At 33.0% G+C, this 23175-nt stretch overlaps 2 protein-coding genes across 2 annotated transcripts; one reads left to right on the plus strand and one right to left on the minus strand.

Moving 5' to 3' along the window:
* Positions 1-179: 179 nt before the first annotated feature.
* LOC133322577 (B-cell CLL/lymphoma 7 protein family member A-like) lies at positions 180-789 on the plus strand. The gene is made up of 2 exons (XM_061531557.1): positions 180-494; positions 671-789. Exons 1-2 carry the CDS (start codon positions 188-190, stop codon positions 787-789), a joined length of 426 nt encoding a protein of 141 aa, XP_061387541.1. The 5' UTR covers positions 180-187.
* Positions 790-3524: 2735 nt separating this feature from the next.
* On the minus strand, positions 3525-19192 carry LOC133322576 (alanine aminotransferase 2-like). The gene is made up of 6 exons (XM_061531556.1): positions 18744-19192; positions 8350-8439; positions 6162-6421; positions 5530-6094; positions 3744-4002; positions 3525-3676 (listed from the first exon to the last, which is right to left on the minus strand). The coding sequence occupies exons 1-6, from the start codon at positions 18867-18869 to the stop codon at positions 3528-3530; spliced, it is 1449 nt and encodes a 482-aa protein (XP_061387540.1). The 5' UTR covers positions 18870-19192; the 3' UTR covers positions 3525-3527.
* Between the last annotated feature and the right edge of the window lie 3983 nt (positions 19193-23175).

A 23175-nucleotide genomic window follows, 5' to 3' on the forward strand; every position in this document is an offset into this window, starting at 1 on the left:
CTCTGCAATTGCGATTAAATAAGCACTTCCAACCCTGATGTAAACATTGCCGGTGCAAAGCGTTCCTTGAAAGTGACAGACCGAAAAAAAGAAAACAACCACCAAGAACTGGAGAAAACGTAGCACTTCATTATTAAATAAAAGAAATTAAATAAATTAAGAAAATACATCAAATAAATTCCCCACAATGTCGCGAAGTGTAAGAGCCGAAACTCGTAGCCGTGCCAAAGATGATATTAAACGGGTAATGGCCGCAGTGGACAAGCCCAGGCATTGGGAAAAGAAATGGGTTACAATCAATGATACGACCATGAAAATCTTCAAATGGGTTCCCATATCGAATAACGATAAAAAGAAACTTGGTGTTAACGGCGCCGTTGGTGGTGGCCTGGGTAGCAAAAGTGACAAGGAGAATTCGCAAAAGAGTACACCGACGCCACCGCAAATAACCTCCAGTTATGGAGGTGGTCTGACTGCTGAGGATTCCAATACCTGTGAGTGAATACTACGAATATGAGTTCCCAAAGAAACAGCAAGCAATCATTACAACGAAACAAAATGTTTGATGTTTTTATAATTATTTTAAGAGATTAAGAGTCCATAAATTCTTTTTATATACTTTTGTTGTTATTTCTGTAAAGATTGAAATTAATGCATTGTTTTTTTGCAGGCTTCTCCGTTGTCAGTGATTCGCAGGGTGCTGATTTTGTTAGCAGTATGCCATTTTCGGAAGATTCCAACTCCCAGGGCAGTGAGGGGCCAGTTAAGCGACTTAAAACATCCGATTAATTTTTAGTAGTACATACTTAATTTACCTCGTAATATACATATATGTAATTCATTTTTTTTTTGGTATTTTTAAGTCAATGTTTAGATGTAAATTTGTATAGTGTAATAATATGTGTATGATTATGATGAACGATCGATCTATATTGCAATTTGTATTGAATTTAATAGAATACATACAATTAATAAGACTTGCATTTCTAATATTAAAAAAAAAGTTATCAATTATTTATAGTAACATCAGAAGTGAGAAGTTGAAGACAAAAATGCTGAATACAGGAAATTTGCAGTTCAAAACGTTTGGGACTGTAATAAGTGCATAGTAGCTACAAATTTAAAGAGGAAATTTTAACATGTTAGGCATGGTATGTTTTAAATACCATTTTTTGGTATTTAAAATACCTACTAAAATGCCAAATTACAACCAAGGTGTGTTTTTGACATCCATTTTATAAAGGTCCTAAAAATATTTTGAAGTTCTTTGGAAGCCCTTTTATTTCCTTAGATATCCATTTGAAGATCTATCAACAGGAGACCCTTTATAGGGTTTGTATTTGGAGAGAGGACTTTTGAAGGTCGTCGGACTTTAGAAGTCTTCAGCCTTTTGTTAGTAAACAACATTTTCAAGATATTCTGTCTATGGACGATTTTTCATGATAGTACTGTGTTATTCTTTTCATAAAATTTGTGCATATCTGAATTGCCATGGATATAGCACAGGCTGTCCAAATCGACTATACTGATGTGCAAATTTCATAAAAAATTAGTCGATATTTCACATATCTTTGAACATTCATATAATGCTAATTTTCTCTTACATGTCGTACGTTTACAATACATAGTCAATATGTAATAAAACTTAAGAATTTCCTGTATTCATTTGTGTAAAATTTATCAAAATCGGTTACGTATTCACAGAGTTATTCGCATTTGAATTCAGTGATGATCCGAAATATACTTACTGTTCGATGCTGGGCGCCTATTACCTGAAAATGAAAAACCACACAAAAATTGATCTTCCAAAAGAAGCAATTTTTCGCCTCTGCCGCCGCCTGCTGGTTTGTAAAGAAAATTATAGCATACTTTTAGGCCTGTAAAAGTGTGTAGTTCGACTTGTAGATACTGTTTCTGCCTAAAAGTATGCTATGATTTTCAACAGCAGCCATCATGAACGAAAAATTGCCATTTTTAAAAACTCGATTTTTGTGTGGTTTTTCATTTTCAGCTAATAGGTGCCCAGCACCGCAGAGTAGGTATATTTCGGAACATCGTTTATTTCAAATGCAAATAACTCAGCAACCACTTAACCGATTTTCCTGATTTTTACACAAATCGTTAGAGGAAATTCTAAAGTTTTATTACATACTGACAAAACATATAAAAACTAATGATATTTAAGAGTAAATCAGCATTATGTGAAAGTTCAAAGCTATGTAACATTTCGACAATTTTTTATGGTCAAAGCAATATAGTCGATTTGAACAGCTACATAAATAACAGATTGTTTTGAAAAGTTGACGGCTAGACACATATGGAAGGTATTTGCTGGATATTCTGTCCCTAGAAGAATTTTTTAGACAGAAGACCCCCACAATTTATTCTACAGTGTTTCAGCGAGGGTTTTAATGCAAAAGTCCTTCAAAAGGATTTATTTAGACAGAATACAAAATGTGAAGATGATGGGGTCATTTCGCCAGAAATGGTTGTGCATTCTGCATCTGTCTTCTTCCGTAGACAGAATACCTTAGAAAAGACAGGATATCTTAAAAAGGATATTTTTAAAAAATCCATGCCTATTGACATAATTGTCCTTAAATGATATGTTTAAAAAATCCATGCCTATTGGCCTAATTGCCCATGAGAAAATATGTTTAAAAAATTCATGCGTATTGGCCTAATTGTGGTTGAGAAAATAAATTTCAAAAATCCACGCCTATTTGGCCTAATTGTGATTGAGAAAATATGTTTAAAAAATCCTCGCCTATTGGACTAATTGTCCTGGCAAAAATATGTTAAAAAATCTACGTCTAATGGCCTAATTGTTCTTTAAAAAATGTTTAATTAGATGTTATTAAAACTTTATTATTTTTTATTATGAATTAAAGTTATATGTATTATATTTTTGTATAAATTATTTTTAGTGTCAATAAAACAATACAATATTATTGTCCACATTAATTTTAACAGAGATAATGTTCACGATGTATGTGTCTAATTTTTTTTTTGTTTAAATTTTGAGTAAATATTAAAAAAAGCAACTACGAAACCTTTTGGGTATATATCCATTATCTTAAAGAAATCTGCTACAAAAAATATAAATTAAATAAATAAATGATCGAACGAACGAACAGAAATAAAACAATTTTATAATATCGTTGATTATTTTTCAGTGATTTTGTTTTTTACTTTGTCTTGCATTTTATATCTTAACAAGAATTTAATTATTTAATTGTATATATATTATGAAATATATTAGATCATATGTTTTTTTTTTTGTTTAAATATAAATAACAAACACTTTTTTGTTTTGATGCATTACGATGATCACATTAAAATTGGGGGGGCAAACAAAAAAGGAGGAAAACAGAAAATTAATTAAAACGACAATAACTATTTAAGATCTCCGTGTGTTGAAATCCATTTGACATTTTTGGAATATACCATGGACTTTTACATTACACAAATGGGACGTCGAGGAGCGGTAAGGAGTTGGAGGGAGGTCGCAGGAAGTGTGCAGCAATTTATTTGTATTTTTGCATAAATTCAGCATGGAATTTTTGGAATTTGTTCATCATGTCCTTCAATACATCGGTCTGGGGCAAAATGGTGCTGCGGAAATGATATGTACCGGGTTTTTGTCCGAAACCACTGCCGGCAACAATGCAAATGCCTAGAAAAAAAAATAATTATTAAAAATAATATACATAAATACAATTTTCAGGATTATCTATATTTACCAGTTGATTCCAAAAGTTCAGATGCATAGAAAACATCGGCGGGCAGGCCCTTAGCCTTGGCAGCTTCAACGGCTTTGGGTGGAATAACAACTTGAGGGAAAACATACATAGCGCCTTGCACCTTGTTGACCTTGTAGCCTTCAAAGCTGCTAAGAGTTTTATGTACCAATTCGGCGCGTTCTTTCAAAGCACCCAAAATTCCATTTCTTTCCTTAATATATAGGTCATAGGATGGCTCGCCGGGCTTGGGGGGATTTACCTGAAATTTGGAATAAAAAATGTTGGCTAAACTTTCCTTGAGAACATATGTATGTATGCTTAAAATATGTTTAAAAAATCCACGCCTTTTGGACTAACTGTCCTGGCAAAAAATGTTTAAAAAATCCACGCCTTTTAGACTAACTGTCCTGGCAAAAAATGTTTAAAAAATCCACACCTATTGAACTAACTGTCCTGGCAAAAAATGTTTAAAAAATCACACCTATTGGACTAACTGTCCTGGCAAAAATGTTTAAAAAATCCAAGCCTATTCGACAAACTGTCCTGGCAAAAAATGTTTAAAAAATCCACGCCTATTGGACTAACTTTCCTGGCAAAAAATGTTTAAAAAATCCACGCCTATTGGACTAACTTTCCTGGCAAAAAATGTTTAAAAAATCCACGCCTATTGGACTAACTTTCCTGGCAAAAAATGTTTAAAAAATCCACGCCTATTAGCCTAACATTGCCTCCAAAAATATGTTTAAAAAATCCACGCCTATTGGCCTAACATTGCCTCCAAAACTATGTTTAAAAAATCCACGCCTATTGGTCTAACTTTGCCTCCAAAACTATGTTTAAAAAATCCACGCCTATTGGTCTAACTTTGCCTCCAAAACTATGTTTAAAAAATCCACGCCTATTGGCCTAACTTTGCCTCCAAAAATATGTTTACAAAAATCCACGCCTTTTGGCCTAATTTTGACCACCAAAAATATGCTTAACAAATTCCCGCCTATTGTGCTAACTTTGCCTCCAAACATATGTTTTAAAAATTCCCGCCTATTGTCCTTACTTTGCTTCCAAAAATATGTTTAAAAAATACACGCCTATTAGCCTAACTTTGCCTCCAAAAATATGTTTAAAAAATCCACGCCTATTAGCCTAACTTTGCCTCCAAAAATATGATTTACTGGCAAAAAATGTTTATAAAATTCACGTCTTTTGTCCAAACTTTGCCTTCAAAAATATGTTTAAAAAATCCACGCCTATTGGTCTAACTTTGCCTCCAAAACTATGTTTAAAAAATCCACGTCTATTGGTCTAACTTTGCCTCCAAAACTATGTTTAAAAAAATCCACGCCTATTGGCCTAACTTTGCCTCCAAAAATATGTTTAAAAAAATCCACGCCATTTGGCCTAATTTTGCCTTCAAAAATATGTTTAAAAAAATCCACGTCTTTTGGCCTAATTTTGCCACAAAAAATATGTTTAAAAAATCCCCGCCATTTGGCCTAATTTTGCCTTCAAAAATATGTTTCAAATATCCACAGCTATTAGCCTAACTGTTCTGGCAAAAATATGTCTAATGTTGCCTCCGAAAATATGTTTAATATCCACGCCTATTGGACTAATTGTTCCGTCAAAAATATGTTCAAATGGTCTAATTGTCCTAGAAAAATCTGTTTAAAAATCTAGACCTATGGACTAACTGTTTCTGAAAAATATTAACGACTATTCTTGAAAACTGTGTCTACGATTGTTCTTCAAGAATATGAAATTTAAATTCTCTTAATTCCCCACTTACCAAAGCACTAACAGCCACCTGACCAGCAGTGGTGCCGCACAACGAAGCAGTAATCGATTTGGCCAACATAGCCATAACTTTTGGGCACATATTAATGATTTCCATATAACCACCACGAATACCACATTCACCCAAATAACCCTTAGATGTGGACATAAAACTAGCCAATTCCATTTCGCTGTAAGGTGAACCCATTTCAGTCATCACTTTCTTGAACGAGAAGAATTTCGAATCCTTATCGTAAATGTTATCTTGATATACTTCATCGGCCAAAATGACCAATTTGTTCTTGTGGGCGAATTTAATAATCTCTTCGATGTTTTGTCTGGTCAGCACTTGACCGGTAGGATTGCCAGGATTAATGACAACAATGGCACGTGGATTACAGGTCTTTTTGGCCTCGTCATAAGAACGTTGCAATTCGGCGGTGGATAAACTCCAGCCAGTCTCTTCTTCCAAATAGTAATCGACTTTGGTCATACCGTATTCAGCAATGGTGGCTGAATACAATGGATATTGTGGAATGGGCACCATAATACCGGGAGCTTTACCATCAACTTTGCATCTGTTGAAGAGAAAAATACGAATATTATTATATATTTGTTTTGGGAAATGCATCCAGTTGGACTTACCTCAACAAAGCCAACACACTCTTGATACCGGGAGAAGCACCAGCAGTCAAGAAAATGTTATGCCAATCACAGGGTACACCATCACGAGCAGCAATGAAGTCGGCTACCTGACGGCGAATAACTTCAATACCAGCGGAATCGGTATAAGATCCCACAGAGTAACCTTGACAGCCTTCTAGCACAGCCTTGGCACGAGCCTTAACATCCTCGGGATAATTGGGAGATTTCAACAATTCAGGATCAAAAGTCAAATTTAAAAGCTTGAAATAAAAAAAAAATTAGGAAGAAGGGTTTCATGAATAAAATTTCTCATTAAAATCTTAAGTAAAATGGTGGCGGAAAATGTATGTCCTCCACTAAAAGCTACAACTGAAGAGGCAATGAAAGTCTTCATTGAAGAAGTAAAAAAGAGTTACGATACGGTCAATGCCCCTTAGTCACGGGTTGATTCAAGGGCATTATATAAAAATAAGGTAAGAAAAATACTAAAAATTATAAAACTCGAAATTGACTCTTTTCTCAGGCTCTTCCTGCTAAAAGAAATTCTTGTGAAATTGAACCAACTTAGAACTAAAGGCAATCAATGAGTCACAGACTTGCTGTATAGTTGTTAAAAAAGCTATAAAAGAATTTATTAGTACTAAAGACGATTTGGATCTAAAAACGTTCTTTGGTTGAGACGTAGATACATATTTAATAAAAGCGTATATATCCTCATTATCATAAAGCCTCAAAGATGGAGGAAGGCACTGGTGCAGGCGTTTACTAGTCCGCTCTGTATGATATACCACGGATAGTTAATTTATATTGGGTTCCAGGACATAGAAACATAGAAGGGAACGAGATAGCCTACGAGCTTGCTCGAGGGAGTTCACTGTTGTCACATAATAAGAGAGAGAGGGATCAAAATCATTGTGGGGACCATAGCCACTGTAAGATTAGATCTCTCACTTCGAAATGGGACTCCAGCGGAGAGGATTACTATGGTCTATGTAAAGAGAAGAGGAGCTAAAAAACAATTCCTCTGTTGATGTCCATCGCTGAGTGGCAGAAGACACAAACAGTTTGAAATATATGAAATTGAAAATCTATCTTTCTTCTCCAAAATAGACCCCAATCATATCCTAAGCTTTGTCAAAAATCTGGCATGGCTAAAATAACCATCTTCTACTCTCTCCACTCTTTCTTCTTTTCCCATTTCTTTTCAGGTATCAAAGATGACAACAGTTTCCGAGAGTACGGTTGTTACTAACAAAATTCTCCTCTTTCTAACCCTGGCCTAATTTCCAAATGTTGTTTTCCCAAGGTGAATATTTATGCAATAAAATAACAATTTAGTCACTTTAGGTTTTGGTAGATTTGACCTTCGGAATATTGACCGATCGTCATCTAAACAGCCGTTCTATGTATTTGGTCAGATCCCCTTCTCCGTGTAAAATATGTGATGTTTTGCATGATATAATGGCCTCTATTGTGACTAGAAAATCTGACAAAAATTAAGTTTCCGCTTCATTGCACCCTCTTAAATATCATCTCAACATCACTGAAAATTATAGTCGCCGTCCTTGATCATAACCGGAACATCATGTAAAATTTCAAAGGGATCAGAGCGACATTTGCGCTCTCTATCATGACACGTGGACACCTTTAAATATTTACGTATAACTCCCACATCCGAGTACATAAAATAATGTAAATGGTATCAATTTAAATGTCAGCAACACCTGAACTTCTCGGGTCAATGTCCTTCAGAAGAAAATATATACGCCCCAGAATACAAATTTTGTAATTTTTCACACAAAAGTCTGGGTTTATGTGAATATTGACCAATCTTCATCAAAACAGCCATGCATATGTTTTGGTCAGATTCCATTTTCGTTGTAAAATTTCGTGGTGTTCGGTACATAATTGTGACATGTAGAGCGACCAGAAAAACAGACAAAAATAAAGTTTTTGGTCCATTTCATTCCCTAAATATTAACTGACCATTACCAACAACAATAGGGGTCCACATTGACTCAGCTAGTCGAGATATGACGATCGGTATACTTAAAGGTGGGTCTAAGACAAATATTTCGCGGCGTTACAAACCATTGGGGCTGCACAAAGCTATAATACCCTGACAACATAGTTGTGTAGGGTATAAAAAAACAAGATATCGCATTATTTTTTAATAATAGATACTTACCTGTCTGAGGAAAGTAATGGGCTTTTGGCCCATAGCATGGCAATCACCAATATTGGCACGGATGACATAGTCAAAAGGTTTCTTCACACCCTGAAAGAAAAAAAAAGAGAAATATAAAATTAGTTAATATATTTTTAAAATATAAATACCACAAACAAATTGGAGTTAATACAAATCGTTTACCTCTATGAAAGCTGAAGTTGTAAAAATTATGAATGAAATTGAACTACAAAAAACATTATCATATTGTAAATTCATATTTAATTAAGATACCCACAACGCCAGCATTCAAACCCCAATCATACATATCAATTATAAATTTTATGTAAACTGCATGATAATTGATTGCCGATTACAAATATTTTGTAGTTGCACTTGAATGGGGGAGTGGAAAAACAATTGCAATTATCTAAACAAATAACATTCAAATAACCTTAAATGGGGAAATCAAGCGGATGGATTGCTAAATACGATCAAATGCATGAATCGCAATAGCAGTGTGTGAAATTGTTATTATTTTTTTGTTTGTGGTTGTATCGAATTCTGTGAAATATCACAAAACACATGAACAAATATTTGTAGGTAATTTTCGAAAAAAAAACTTTTGCAATTATAAATTAACGGAATTGTTGATAGATGAGCTGTGTATTTCAGTAAACTTGTTGTAAATACATCGATACGGTTTAGAAGAAAAGTACGTCATATAACAAATTGCCAATCTTTTTGATATGTTGATCTGTTGGTGGCCTATAAGGTGTAGATATATATGAACGTAATGCATTGCTATTTTATCGTTTTTCATATGAATTTGAAATATCATTTTTATTGCGGAACATGAGGATTTGTTCTAAATCAAATATATTATATTTAAAATGATCTTAATTTCAGCCCAGACATTTATCTATAACAACAAACGACTGCTAAACCCACAAAGCGTGTCACATTAATCAATTTAATATTCCAATAACAGAAACAAACAAACAATTTTTGAATAGTAAATAATTTGAATGACATGGTTGGTTAGTAGTAATTTAATAGTACACTTTAGTATCCATTCAATTACTGAATGATGTAGCATTTGTTTACATTTAGTTTTTTTCATTTCTGTCCATTCATTTATATATGTATGTATGTATTCGCAAATATTATTTGAACAAACACAACAATTTTGTAATTTTCTCATTTCATTGAAAAAAAAATGAGAAAATCACTTGCACCGTAGAAGTTTTTTTCCAGTGTTCTGTTCGGAATTGCGATAACCCATTTTTAGCACATACTTGTATATTTTATTGTTTGTATATTATTTAGAAAATACTGTATATATATATATATATATATGAAGATATGATAAGTATTTTTTGCAATAGACATTCACACCATATTGTCATTGGTTTATCAGCTGACAGGTACTTCTGTTTGTTGTAGGTGTGTGGAGAGAATAATTTAATAAATATAAGAACTGTTTCTTCTTTGGAATAGAGATGGTTGAATGTAATATAATACTTTTTGTGTACTATCCTATAATTCTCTATATTAGGTTAGGGAAAAAGAAATCCATTATTTTTATATAAACTATAGGACTTTATTTAACATGCTTCGAAATGTCCGATTTGGCCAAATATGACCCGTTTTGTTGTATAATTTGTTGCAATTTTAAAGGTAACCTCATAATGCTCCTCTCATATAAGTCCTGCTCTCTATTTGGAAAAAAAACTCTAGTAGTCGATTTTCACAATCCTACCTAGATACCAATTTTTTATCATTAAAAAATTTTGCAATGCAAGAAAAATATGACAATTGCTTGGTACCAAGTCCGAACTGTAATGGCGGATGCATTAAAACTTCATCCATGCTCCCGAAATTTCGGGCGAGGCACTGTAGATGTGTGTGGCCTAGCGTTGTCCTTTGGGTCTTTAATGCACAATTTACATAAAATCGAAAGAAAAATATATAGGAGCTATATCTAAATATGAACCGAATTCCACGAAACTTAGCACACATCATTCCAGACTTAATTCCGAACGCCATGCCCAATATTGTGCAAATCGAAAGATACTTTGGTGCACCATTTACATTAAATCGGACGTATATACAGTGGTGTTCACAGAATTAAAACATTTACTGTGGTAAACATTTTTTGACCAGCCCTCAATTCGTTTAAAGTATTTTTGAAATTTTTTTAATTCAGAACACTTCGATATAACGGTTTTAATAAAATAACGGTTTTTATGAAAATACATCGACTTTGAAGTGGCCATATAATTAAAACATTGTGTGGGATTGTTTACTTTACTGCATTTTTTGAAAATATTTTTAGAAAAGCTCTTTAATTTAGTTAATTTATGTAAACTAAGTACCGATAAAATCATTTACAGATAACAAATTTTGAAAAAATCTGTAAAATCGATCAAAATTGCCAAAAATTTGTACAGTACACCTTTCATTCAGATAATCACCCTTATTATAGAAAATAAAGGTCCGAATGCACCAGAAATTGCTAGAATTAGTAGAAAACCATAAATAATTCTCAAAATAAATAAATAATTGAAATAAAAACTCAAAAAAATTGGAATTAACCTAAAGGAACGATTCAATTTCAATAGCATTTACTGAAGAAGGCCGGAATATTTTTGCAGTATATATAGGGACTTTGGTGCACAATTTTCATTAAATCGGATAAAAATATATATGGGAGCTTTATCTAAATCTAGAACAATTTTCCCCAATTTCAATAGGGTTCGTCCTTGGGCCAAATAAAACAGCTGTGCCAAATTTCATCCAATTCGGATCATAAATGCGACATGTACTGTGTTTACAATTTAACATGGACAGGCAGACCGATGGACGGACATGCATAAATCGACTTAGAAAGTGATTCTATGCATATTCTCAAAAGGAACCATGTATCTATCTCGATTCCTTTTGCCTGTTCAAACATATACACAAAGACATAATACCCTGTACCACTGTGTGGTGAAGGGTATAAAAATAAGTAATACAATATTGGACAAAACCATTACCAAAACTATCTATGTTTCAAAATTTAAGCTCAAACTTTCAAAAAACGTTAGTACGAATTTAGAAAATGTACAAATTTGGTGAATGTTTTGAAACGTATACTTCAAAATGTGTTCTCGATTATATACATGCATACATATCTATTGAAATGTATATGCATTGCTAACTAGATAGACATTAAGGCAGACAAAGTAAATGCAAAATTCATTAAAAGTCAAACAGAGACAACATTAACCATGACCGAAAGAAACAACGACGCGACACACTTGTCACAAGCAACAATTTAAAATAAAAATACATTGGTTAAAGCGAACGAAGTTCATTTTTTTAAAATACATTTTTGAGCAATATTTCTTTGTGCATCATATAAATGAATTATATAATTTAACGAAATTAAAAAATGCCTTCATTTTAAATCATCGCTGGTAGTTTAATTGTTCTCTATTTATTTTATTCTTTACGTAAATTCCTACACAAAAGCCGTTACGCATATTGTGACACTCCCTTTCATCCTTAATGCCGACCATATTCTAACTACGCCGTTTAAAGTTGTCAATGGTATGTGCGAAGTTTGTCAAAATGGGGTTGAAAGCTCATTCAACAGATTGTTTTATTATATTACGCAGTATATACTCTTTGTATTACATAGCTACGCAATTACAATATACGTATTTGTCTAGTTTTGTCACGTCACAATTCTATACAACACATTGAAATATAATTCTTTTAAACCTCCCCCAATTTCCCAAATTTGTGTTAAATTACTTTGAACCACTGTGTAATCAATTTAATACGTTTCTTTGTCACACATTCGCACACCATATGTTCTACATTTTGTTGTTTTTTTTATTATTTCTTCTGTGTGTCTTTTCAATGCCAATCGAGACACGACAACTAAAAAACAAAAACCAAACAAGCACAAAATGCACTTTTAGTAATATTTCATTACCATGAAGAAGAAGAATACCACATCAAACGTCATACTCAAAAAATGCACAAAATACAAAATACATTTTGAGAGTTACTTCAACTTTGGCCTCCTCCTGGTTCTCTCTGCATTTTTTGGCTTTTTGGAGGAGTGTCACACAGAGAGCTGCTGCTGCTGACACATTCAACGTGCGCAGTTCACCATAACATTCCAATAGAAGAGACTACTGTTTGTTTTGTTGTCGTAGTTCAAAGCCGGGTGGTGGCGGTGGTGGTTGCGAAGCTTCTGATATACATACCTCCACATACCCAATCCGAATACGATGACGGTACGACGACTTCCTCATCTTTGTTTGGTGTGGGATGTGATTCTTTGTGCTACGTGCACACATTACTTCCAATCATTTTCATTCAGTAGTCATCCAATGTGGATGATGATGATGTTGATGGCGGTAATGGTGGGATATATATTTTTTATAAATCAAGCAAACAGAGTGAGCCACATTTTTTCCCACCATCTCGTCGTTGTCGTCGTCTCATTGATGATGGATGGTGGAGAACAGTAAAATGTTTAAAAATTTGGTTAGGAGGAAATGAAAACACAATAAAAGTTCTGCAACTTTGTCTCTGCGCTCTGTTTCAATAAAATGTTCCGCTGCTAGTTATAAAGCAAATAGTGATGAAAAAACTACGACTAAATTATAGTGAGCAATGAAAAATGTTGTTGTTGATATGAGAGGGCTTGTCATAGTTTTTTTGTTGTATTTACGTTGACAAATCAATCATTTTAGTAGTGACCACAAACTAAAAGTTTTTTTTTTTAACTAAAAATGTAATATATGTACATATATTATATAATCGTACGTTTACATGACAGTTCCTGCCAGTGAGAACATATGTCCATGCATAATGTTTAAGAGTTTATAATGGAAAAGGGAATAAAACAAATTTTATAGAACAAGTGTATCGGTATTCGGAATTTTAAAAAGTTTTTATTACCCTCACTTCAATATAGAATGTATAAAAAGTTTGTCATTCCAATTGTATCTCCCCAAAATAATCATTTTAGACCATATACAGTACAAACGAGTAAGGAAAGTTCAAAAGTTTGATTGGACCGACTATATGATATCCTTCACCACTATGGATACAAACAAGAGATGCTAATATATACAATATCCTGTAGATAGAACAGACATATAATCTTTAGTGGACCATTGAAATGGAATCGGGCGAAACCAAATGTGTGATCTACATACATATTTTTGAATCAATTAAAAAACCTATTCTGAAATAAAAAACTGCATGTCAATTGGATCCTTTGTATGAAATCGAGCAAAATAATGTATGTGTATCTATATGTAAATCTGGACCTAATTGAGTAACCGTGGCATATACCATTTGGTATGCTGCAGCACAGTGCGCTGTCCGCAATTCTATCTCGTGTCAAATTTTGTGTTAATCGAATAAACATAGGCTCTTTGGTACATCATTTACATAAAATCGCACGAAAATATTTATAGGAGCTATATCTAAATCTGAACCGATTTCAATAAAACTTCGCATACGTCTATCTTGACCTAACTCCGTACACGGCGCAAGATTTTGTCTCAATCGGACAAATAATGAGAGCTTGGTGCACCATTTACAAAAAATCGGACGAAACTATATATGAGAGTTACCTAAATCTGAACCGATTTCAAAAAACTCCACAGACAATAAACTGGTCTTAATTCAGTATGCTGTGCATGATTTTATTTCATTCGGACAATCCTTGGGAGTTTGGTGCACCATTTAGATAAAATCGGACGAAACTATATATGGAAGCTATATCTAATTCTAAACCGATTTCCACAAAACTTCGCATACATCAATATGGAACTATTTCAGGACGCTGTGCAATTTTTTTTCTAAATCGGACAAATAGTGGGAGCTTGGTGCACCATTTGCAAAAAAATCGGTCGAAAATATAAATCTCAAACGATTTCAAAAAATTTTACAGTACGCTGTGCAAAATTTTGTTAAATCGGGCATTTGGTGCACTATTTACAAAAAATCGGACGAAACTATATATGAGAGCTATATCTAAATCTGAACCGATTTCAACAAAACTTCACATATATCAATCTGCACCTAATTCAGTACCCTGTTCAAAATGTTGTCCCAATCGGACAAATATTGGGAGTTTGGTGCATCATTCGCATAAAATCGGACGAAACCATATATGAGAGCTATATCTAAATCTGAACCGATTTCGACAAAACTTCACAGACATCAGTCTGGACATAATTCAGTACGCTGTGAAAAATTTTGTCCCAATCGGACAAATATTGGGAGTTTGGTGCATCATTCACCTAAAATCGGACGAAACTATATATGGGGGGTATATATACTATTTCAACAAAACTTCACAGACATCAAACTGGTCATAATTTAGTACGTTGCGCAAAATTTTGTCGGAATCGAATAAATATTGGGAGTTTGGTGCATCGTTTACATATAAAATTGGACGAAAATATATATGGGAGCTATATCTAAATCTGAACCAATTATAACCAATTTCAAAAGGGTTCGCCTTGAGCACAATAAGTGTGCCAAATTTCATCCAAATCGCATAATAAATGCGACCTGAACTTTGTTTACCATTTAACATGGACAGACGGAGGGACGGACATGCATAAATCGACTCAGAAAGTGATTCTATGCATATTCTCAAAAGGAACCATGGGTCTATTTCTTTTCATTTTTCTGTTACAAACATATGCACAAAGACATAATACCCTGTATAACAGTGTGGTGAAGGGTATAAAAAGGTAGTTCGAGTGGTTCATGATCAGCAGTGGTTGTGTCGAAGAAAAAGCTGTCTTTTTTTCTATAGTCATTTTCCGAGCATTCAATTAATATCCATTTAATCGTCCGATATTTCCAAGCTGTGTCTGCGTATCAAGAATGCATTAATGGGTCAATGACCACAGTCGGGTTTTGTAACAAATAGTTTAAATAAAATAAACTTGCATGTGGGAATAAATTTAAATCTCAAAAAAAAAAAAAAAAGTAAATAAATAAACACACACTCAAGTTCTACAGTCACAGTGTCATTTCAAGTACACAAAGGCGCATTAGGAGAATTATCCACAATTGTGGGCCATTTGACGAGATAAAAAAATTAAACAAACCAAGAACTGTCGTCTACATACATATGTACATATGTTTCATTCCCATCCATTCTTTTATTTTTTAAAAAAATATTAGAAAATGTTTCTCGAAACGTCAATGCCGATGGACTCATAGTCCATGCATTGTATAAATGTATGCATGTTTAATTAACATATAAGTGTGTAGACGACACACGTTTGAAAATGGGAACACTTGTACCAACCAATTAGCTGGCTATTCAAAATGCAATGCGATGCCAGCCAGCCTACTAAAGATTGACTGTTTTGAAGGGAGAACGGAAGAAAGCGTTATGGAACGATATGCGTAATATGTATCATGACTGTGGGGCGTCGATGATGATATTTGAGATGAAAATTATAACACTTGCATGTTTGGTTTTAGAACACGATAGGCATGATGCATTTGCAAAAAAAAACCACAACAACCAAGGTTTTTCTAAATGGAAAATGATTGTACGATAGATATGATTGGTATGGCAGAACAGCTGATGCACTCTTTCACTAAGGAATTGAAATTTTTAAATTTTTCGAAAAATATTTTTTGTTATCAACAATAAAATAAATAAAAAAATTATCCTGTTTGATGGTTAGGTTAAGATTTGAATACTCGTTTCTTCAAGGCCACCACATATCTTTAAGTGCAAAACATGAAAAAGGCGTGTGTACGACCTATGTAAATTACAGGTTTAAGTTCAGTTGTTAAAATCAAAGAGAAATGTCCGGCATTTGAATCTAGGTTAGTAACAATAACTTTCGTTGTTAACGACATATTAATTTTCTTCGAGATATTGAACTAATCTTTATATAATCAAACTAAAAACACCTTATCGAGCATATGAACAACAATAACACATGACTATATAATCTAGTTTTTTTTGCCTGTTTTGAAAACTCGAAAAGGCCAATGAAAAAAAATACGACTACATAGTATCACCAAGTATATATATGGTAAAATTATTATTGTAAAACACAAAAACAACGAATATGTATTATTTGGGCCATAAACATTAAATTAGCACAGTTTAACGTCTGAAGAAAAATAATAATAAAAACAAACGAATGAAAATTAACTAAACACAATGAATAAGAAATTGAGTAGTATATGGAAACCATTATAAATATATTCTAGTTTTTACTACAAAATTAGAATTTTGCAACGTGTTTAATTTTCAAAGATGACTTTTAACGAAAGCAGTCTTGAGATACTTGTTAATATTCAAATTTATAAAAAAACTCACAAAAAAATATTAGAATTTAAATACTACTTAGTTTAAAATGTTATCAAAATACAGTTTCAATATCAACATCTTGATTAGAATATAATTTTATATCCATTTAGCCATGTTTTAAGTTAGAGATTTTCATTGAAACTGGATATATTGGTATTCTGGCTTTATATTGGGTAGTATCTTCGATGTAAAAAAAAATTGATATTGGTTCACTTTTTAGGTTGGTCAGTATTTTGGAACTTTGGAATTTTTTCATCCAAAATCGCTGTAATTTCATATTTTGAATTCTCATTGGTTTAAATCTCTCAAATCTACCAAAAAGTTATTATATTTTCCCAAATTTCAGCCTCCCATTAGTCATTCGGTATTTTGGCACGTTTTTCAACCGAAATGGTTCCTATCGGGTTGAAAATCTTCCTACTAAAAAATCGATATAGGTCCACCTGTTGGTATAAAGGTAACAAGAATTTTCCGTATTTTAAAGATTTCAAATACGTTTTTCAATCGTCACTCTTTTGGTATATTCAACGTCCAATTTATCAACCTGTAGTTTGGTGTTTCGTTTTCTTCTGACAACAATTTACCATGGCATAGCCCTCAAGTAAATGTCCCGAACAGTCAGAGGGCCTTTAAAGAAAAGATTCATGTGCCAATGATGCTTTGGATAAACGAGGGGAATATTGCCGTCCTATAATAATTGGTTTCCTAATTTGCGACCTTTAACTTTTCGATATTCATCTGTTTTCAAAGTACCGATTGTATTAGAATGAATACACCATTTACAGAAAATCGAAGAAAATCCCGTAAGGAAAGTAGTAAAATCGGACTGCGCCGACTATATGATACCCTTCACTACTTTGGGTATATTGTACATATGTATCGTTACAATTACAAAATTACAGTTAGGAGTTTGGTGTTATGAAAAATCGGACGAATATATATGTATATATATAAATCTGAACCGATTTTCCCAAAACTTGCCACTCATCATTCTATACTTAATTCAATGCGCTATGTCAAACTTCGTGCAAACGAAGGATATCTAAATCTCAACCCATTTTCACGAAACTTAACACAGATAATTTTAGACTTAATTTAGTACCTTATGCCAAATTTGATGCGAATCGTTGGTGCACCATTTACATTAAATCGGGCGAAAATATATATGGGATCTATATCTAAATCTGAACCGATTTTCAATGGAGTTCGTCCTTGGGCCAAATAAGTGACTCATACCAAAATTTCATCCAATTCGGATCATAAATGCGACCTGTACTTTGTTTACAATTTAAAATATACAGACGGACGGACATGCATAAATCGACTCAGAAAGTGATTCTATGCATCTCGAATCCTTTTGCCTGATACAAACATATGCACAAAGACATAATACCCTGTGCCAGTGTGGTGAAGGGTATAAAATATCAGGATATTGAAACGAAATCTTCCGTTCGACAAAATTATATAAAACTGCGGATATAAACAAATTAATAATTCCCTAGCCCTTTTATATAAAATAAATGTAAACAATAACATTACCTCACACTATATTTGTTGTTATTTTGCTGGCGTATTTTGTTTGTTTTGTTATTATTTATTTGGACAATATTCAAAACTGACTCAATTTTCTACAACTTGTTTCATGTTTCTAATAACTATGGCGTGTGGTGTACCGCAAACAAACCAGTTTGCAAAAAAAAAAAACTATACACGTAATTTTTATACTCCACATATGGTTCGAGGGGGCTCATTAAGATTCACTTTGTGAATAGGCTAGATTTCAAAAAAAGACTATTACAAACAATAACAACATCTGTCTGCCTGCCAGTCACTCACTATGTACGTACGTATTACGTTTTATTATGAATGTAAGAAGCAGGATGTTTTCTCTCAATTACTCTTCTCCCAAAAAAATTGAGATGGGATAATTTTTTCGCCACTGATGGAGGGGTTGATTTATTTGTCTTCTTTTCCTCAAAAAATTCAATACACACATTTTGAGACGAAACCCCAGAAAGAAGCGCAAAAATTCTAATGGACATACCTGTTTCAGTTCTTTTTCAATTTCACCAGCCCTTATCACCAATGGACCACGCACAGCATATTCCATAGTAATGAAATTTGGATTGATATTATCCAATTGTAAACATTTTGAGGTATTTTCCGACATTTTTGCTTGATAATCTACGGCGGAGGTACTTAGAGCGCGACAATATTTCGGTACATACAAATTATTACTGACACGACTACAGCGCGCGCTAAAGGTCTGAGCCGGACTGAATGAGGAGAGTTGGCTACGTTGTTGTTTGTACTGCTGCTGTTTGTTGTTGTGTATCAACAATGATTTCCAACGACGAGATATATTCTGGCTATTGGAAATTGCCGGCGATGAGGAGGTAGTAGCTGGTGCTCTCAATGCATTACTACCAGCGCTGCCAGCGGCAGCAGTGGCACGCTGGATAGCGGCATTGGAATTGCTAAGCAAGAGACGACTCATTGCTGTTGTTTGTTTGGAATAACGAGTGTTTAACAAAAGACGGTGGGGATGGTGGTTGGTTTTAATATGCTTGGAAAGCTTTGTTATTGTTCCACAGCTGTCTGGTAGTTCGTTGTTGTTGTTTATTCTTGTTGTTGTCGAATACTGTAAAGAGAACAAAGAGTAAATGTGAGTATGGTTAATGTTTGTTTGGTTGTTGGTGATAAGATTTTCGATGTTGTTGTTGTTGGTTTTCGATTGATATACGACTTTACCAATATTAAAAGAGAATAACAATCATACATTTTCTAAGATAAATATTTGATTTGGACTTTATCGGAAAGTGAGTGACTGACCATTTATTAACAGCAGCAATATTTGTCTTCGTATTGTTGGGATTTAATACCCATCGTCAATTCCAATGAACAAAACTCATTTGATAAAAAGTGTCAACAGTTTTATTTTTAAAATAAGTCAATGCTTATATTATCAAAAAAGCTTTTTTGTATAGAAATAAACTTAGCACAGACACAAACCATGACAGTGGGAGATTTTTGCTTAATATGTTTTAAGGAAAAACATCTTGTAATTTTGGGTGAGGGTCACTCTTGGTCCAAAGGTGACAGATAATGCTGGGTTTTTGGTAATTCATACTAGAACGGTACGAAAAGTACTAAATAGTACTAAATGTGATACCATTTAAATATGGCGAACCGGTAGAGCTAGAACTTTTAAATGATAGAGTGTAGAACACTCAACTATATGTAAGCGAAAAATACTACAATGTACTAAATTTGGTACAATTTCGTAGCATGTGAATGGATAGAGCTAAAAACTGGAAATTTGGTGTTGAGAGGAGATTTTTTTGAAAGCGTGTACTCATGTGTACGAAAATTACTATATGGTACTATATTTGGTACAAATTTAATTTGTAGATATAAATCGAGCTAGAATCCTAAAATTTGAAATCAACATTACCGTTTGGAAATGTGTTACTTATGTGTGCTAAAAGTACTAAATCGTACTATAATTGGTACAATTTGGATTTGTGTGAACCGATAGAGCGGGAGCAATAAAATTTGGAGTCAGGATCACTGTAGGGGTGTAGGATTGGGGTCAGGATTCAGTTTAAGAAATTAATACTTATCAGTACTAAATGGTACTAAATTTGATATACACCTAATTCTGTTTTTACACGAATTATTATTACACGAGTAAATACGAAAAAATATTTCTATTTTTAGACGACATAATTTGAAATAACACGAATACAAAAAAAAAATACTTTTTTTACATGAACTATTTATTTATTGAAGAAAATTCTGGAATGCTTTTGCTCAAACATCCCTGCCTTAATTAGAGTAACAACCCTGCATGGCATGAATTTCTGATAATTCTGGTGTGTGTTCTGAGTTATGTCTATGTATGCGTAATTTCTGTTTTACGGGAAATAATGGGTTAACGCGAAATAAAACTCAATCTAAGATAACTGATTTCGTTCAAAAATCTACTGATGTCCCAACACAGTCGGCTAGAAATGATAATTATCAACAAAATCATTCATTCCAGTGATGGCAGTGATATTGTAGTCTTTCGCAAACGTTTACGTTTATTATCAGACAGTGACAATAAATAAAATTGTTTAATGTTTAAATTTTTCTTATGGTTGTACTTTATGCTATTTAAGTTTTTTGGCAATGAATTTCCGGTATTTTTTTTTTTTATGAAATCTAAATTTTAATTTATTTTATTATAATTTAGTTTATTTAATAAATTAAAACGAAAATAAATTCTTAAAATAACTACAACAATATTTTTTTTATATTATTTAATCTAATTTTAACTTATTTTTTGAGGTCTAGAACCAATCTATTATTTTTGTAATTGGCCAGTATCTTTTTTTACACGAATTTCTCGGGAACCATTCTATCGTGTAAAAACAGAATTAGGTGTAATTTAATTTGTGAATGAAGCGATAGAGTTGGAACCCTGAAATTTTGATTTTGGATCACTGTGGAGGTGTGGGATTGGGGTATGTAAGAGGTTTTGGAAAATGGTACTACTGTGTACTAAATTTGGTACAATTTGAATTTTGGATGATCCGATAGAGCTGTGATCCTAAAATTTGGAGTTAGAATCATTGTTGGGGTATAGGATTGGAGAGAACGTATTGGAAATTCATACTAATGTGTACTAAAATCGTTGAAAAATACAGTGTTGGAAAACGTAAAAATTGAAATTTATTTTCATTAAAATTATTTAAATTTATTTTCACGGACTTCTTCCATCCCTCATATGGGATTCCGCATTCCGCCAAAATACTGCTGTGTCTTATCCTTCCCATTCTCTGACCTTATTATTTTCCGAAACAGATGGGCAAAATTTTTAATTCAACTATCGGCGATATAGATCCATCATATCTGGCACCTTCCCCCAAACCGCCACAATTTAAAATTATTAAATAATTTTCGACATCTGTTTTCAATTCTAATTATACATTTGGAATTTCTCAAGGCAGTTATCATTGACAATTACTTTAAAATTATTAACTATTAATAGTTGACCTTAAAAAACTATTTATTTACTGCTTGTTTCTGTAAAATTCAATAAGTTACCACGAAACCCTAACCTTTGAAAAATTTACCATTGCTATTGATTTTTCATAAATAAATGTATTTTAATGACCCAATCGAATACATTCACATTGAGCTTTACCGAATGTACATGTATATGTATACAAAATCCCTCAAAATCCTTCTTTTCGTGTATTATGGTATTCATTAAATTGAATCCTTAACGACCATGGTCGAGGTTACAATAACATTAATTGAAATACAAATTCCAAAGTTTAACAACGACGGCTTTCGTTTACCGGAACGAAAACAAAAACATGAAAAAATAAGACATTGAATATTGAAAAAAAACGATCGATTACATTAATACATTATTTCTATTGAAATTTGACCATTGTTTTTTGTTGCTGTTGCTTTTGTTTGAATGAAAATTCAATTGCATCTAATGCGTCCTAGCAAATTGATAACAGAAAACCAAAATAAATAAATTGCAATATTCTGATGGACGACATTTAATCAGGAAGATGTGTTGTTCACAATTTGATTATTTACACTCGTACGTATATAACTGAATACATTCCAAACAAAACCAATTCTATAAAAAAATCTAAACAGTGTATGACGTAAAATGCTATATAGATGAAAATAAATGATGTTTTGATACTAGAACAAGTACAAAAGGTATAAAGTTTAAAACGAACAACATTTGCAAGAAAGTGCAGCTATATCGACCATGCTTTCTAAGTAGATTTTTTAACACACTGAAATAAATACCAAGTTGGAGCAAATTGTTACAAAATATAAATGGGAGGAGTACTCAATACTACTTGTTCCACGTTTTATATCCAATGAAAACCCAATATATAAAAATACAATCAAGTTCATTGGAAAACGTGTGAAAACCCGAATTGTATTAAAAGCAGTATGAGGTTCTCGGGGAAGCTCTCTTTGAGAGGAAGCTCAATCTGTGGTATGAAGTTGTATGCTTCAGTAACGACAAGGTAACTTTATATCTAAATCCGATTCCCACAAAACTTGGAATATCTAGACATCTAGACCTAATTTTGTACTCTTTGCAAAATTTTGTCTCAATCGAACCAATATTGGGAGTTTGGTGCACCATTTACATAAAATCGGACGAAACCATATATTGGATGTATATCTAAATCTAAACCAATTTCCACAAAACTTCGCATACATCAATTTGGATCTAAGTCAGTACTCTGGGCAAAATTGTGTATTAGTCGTAACAATATTGACAGTTTGGTGCACCATTTACATAAAATAGAAGGAAACTATATATGGGAGCTATATCTAAATCTTAACCGATTCCAACAAAACTTCGCATACATCAATCTAGACTTAATTCAATACTCTGTGCAAAATTTTGTGTCAATCGGACCAAAATAAACAGTATGGTGCTCCAT

The sequence above is a fragment of the Musca vetustissima genome, unplaced genomic scaffold (genome assembly GCF_032173495.1).
Source record: "Musca vetustissima isolate MV318-11 ecotype Yass unplaced genomic scaffold, APGP_CSIRO_Mvet_v1 utg386107, whole genome shotgun sequence".
In the NCBI taxonomy this organism is placed as follows: domain Eukaryota; kingdom Metazoa; phylum Arthropoda; class Insecta; order Diptera; family Muscidae; genus Musca; species Musca vetustissima.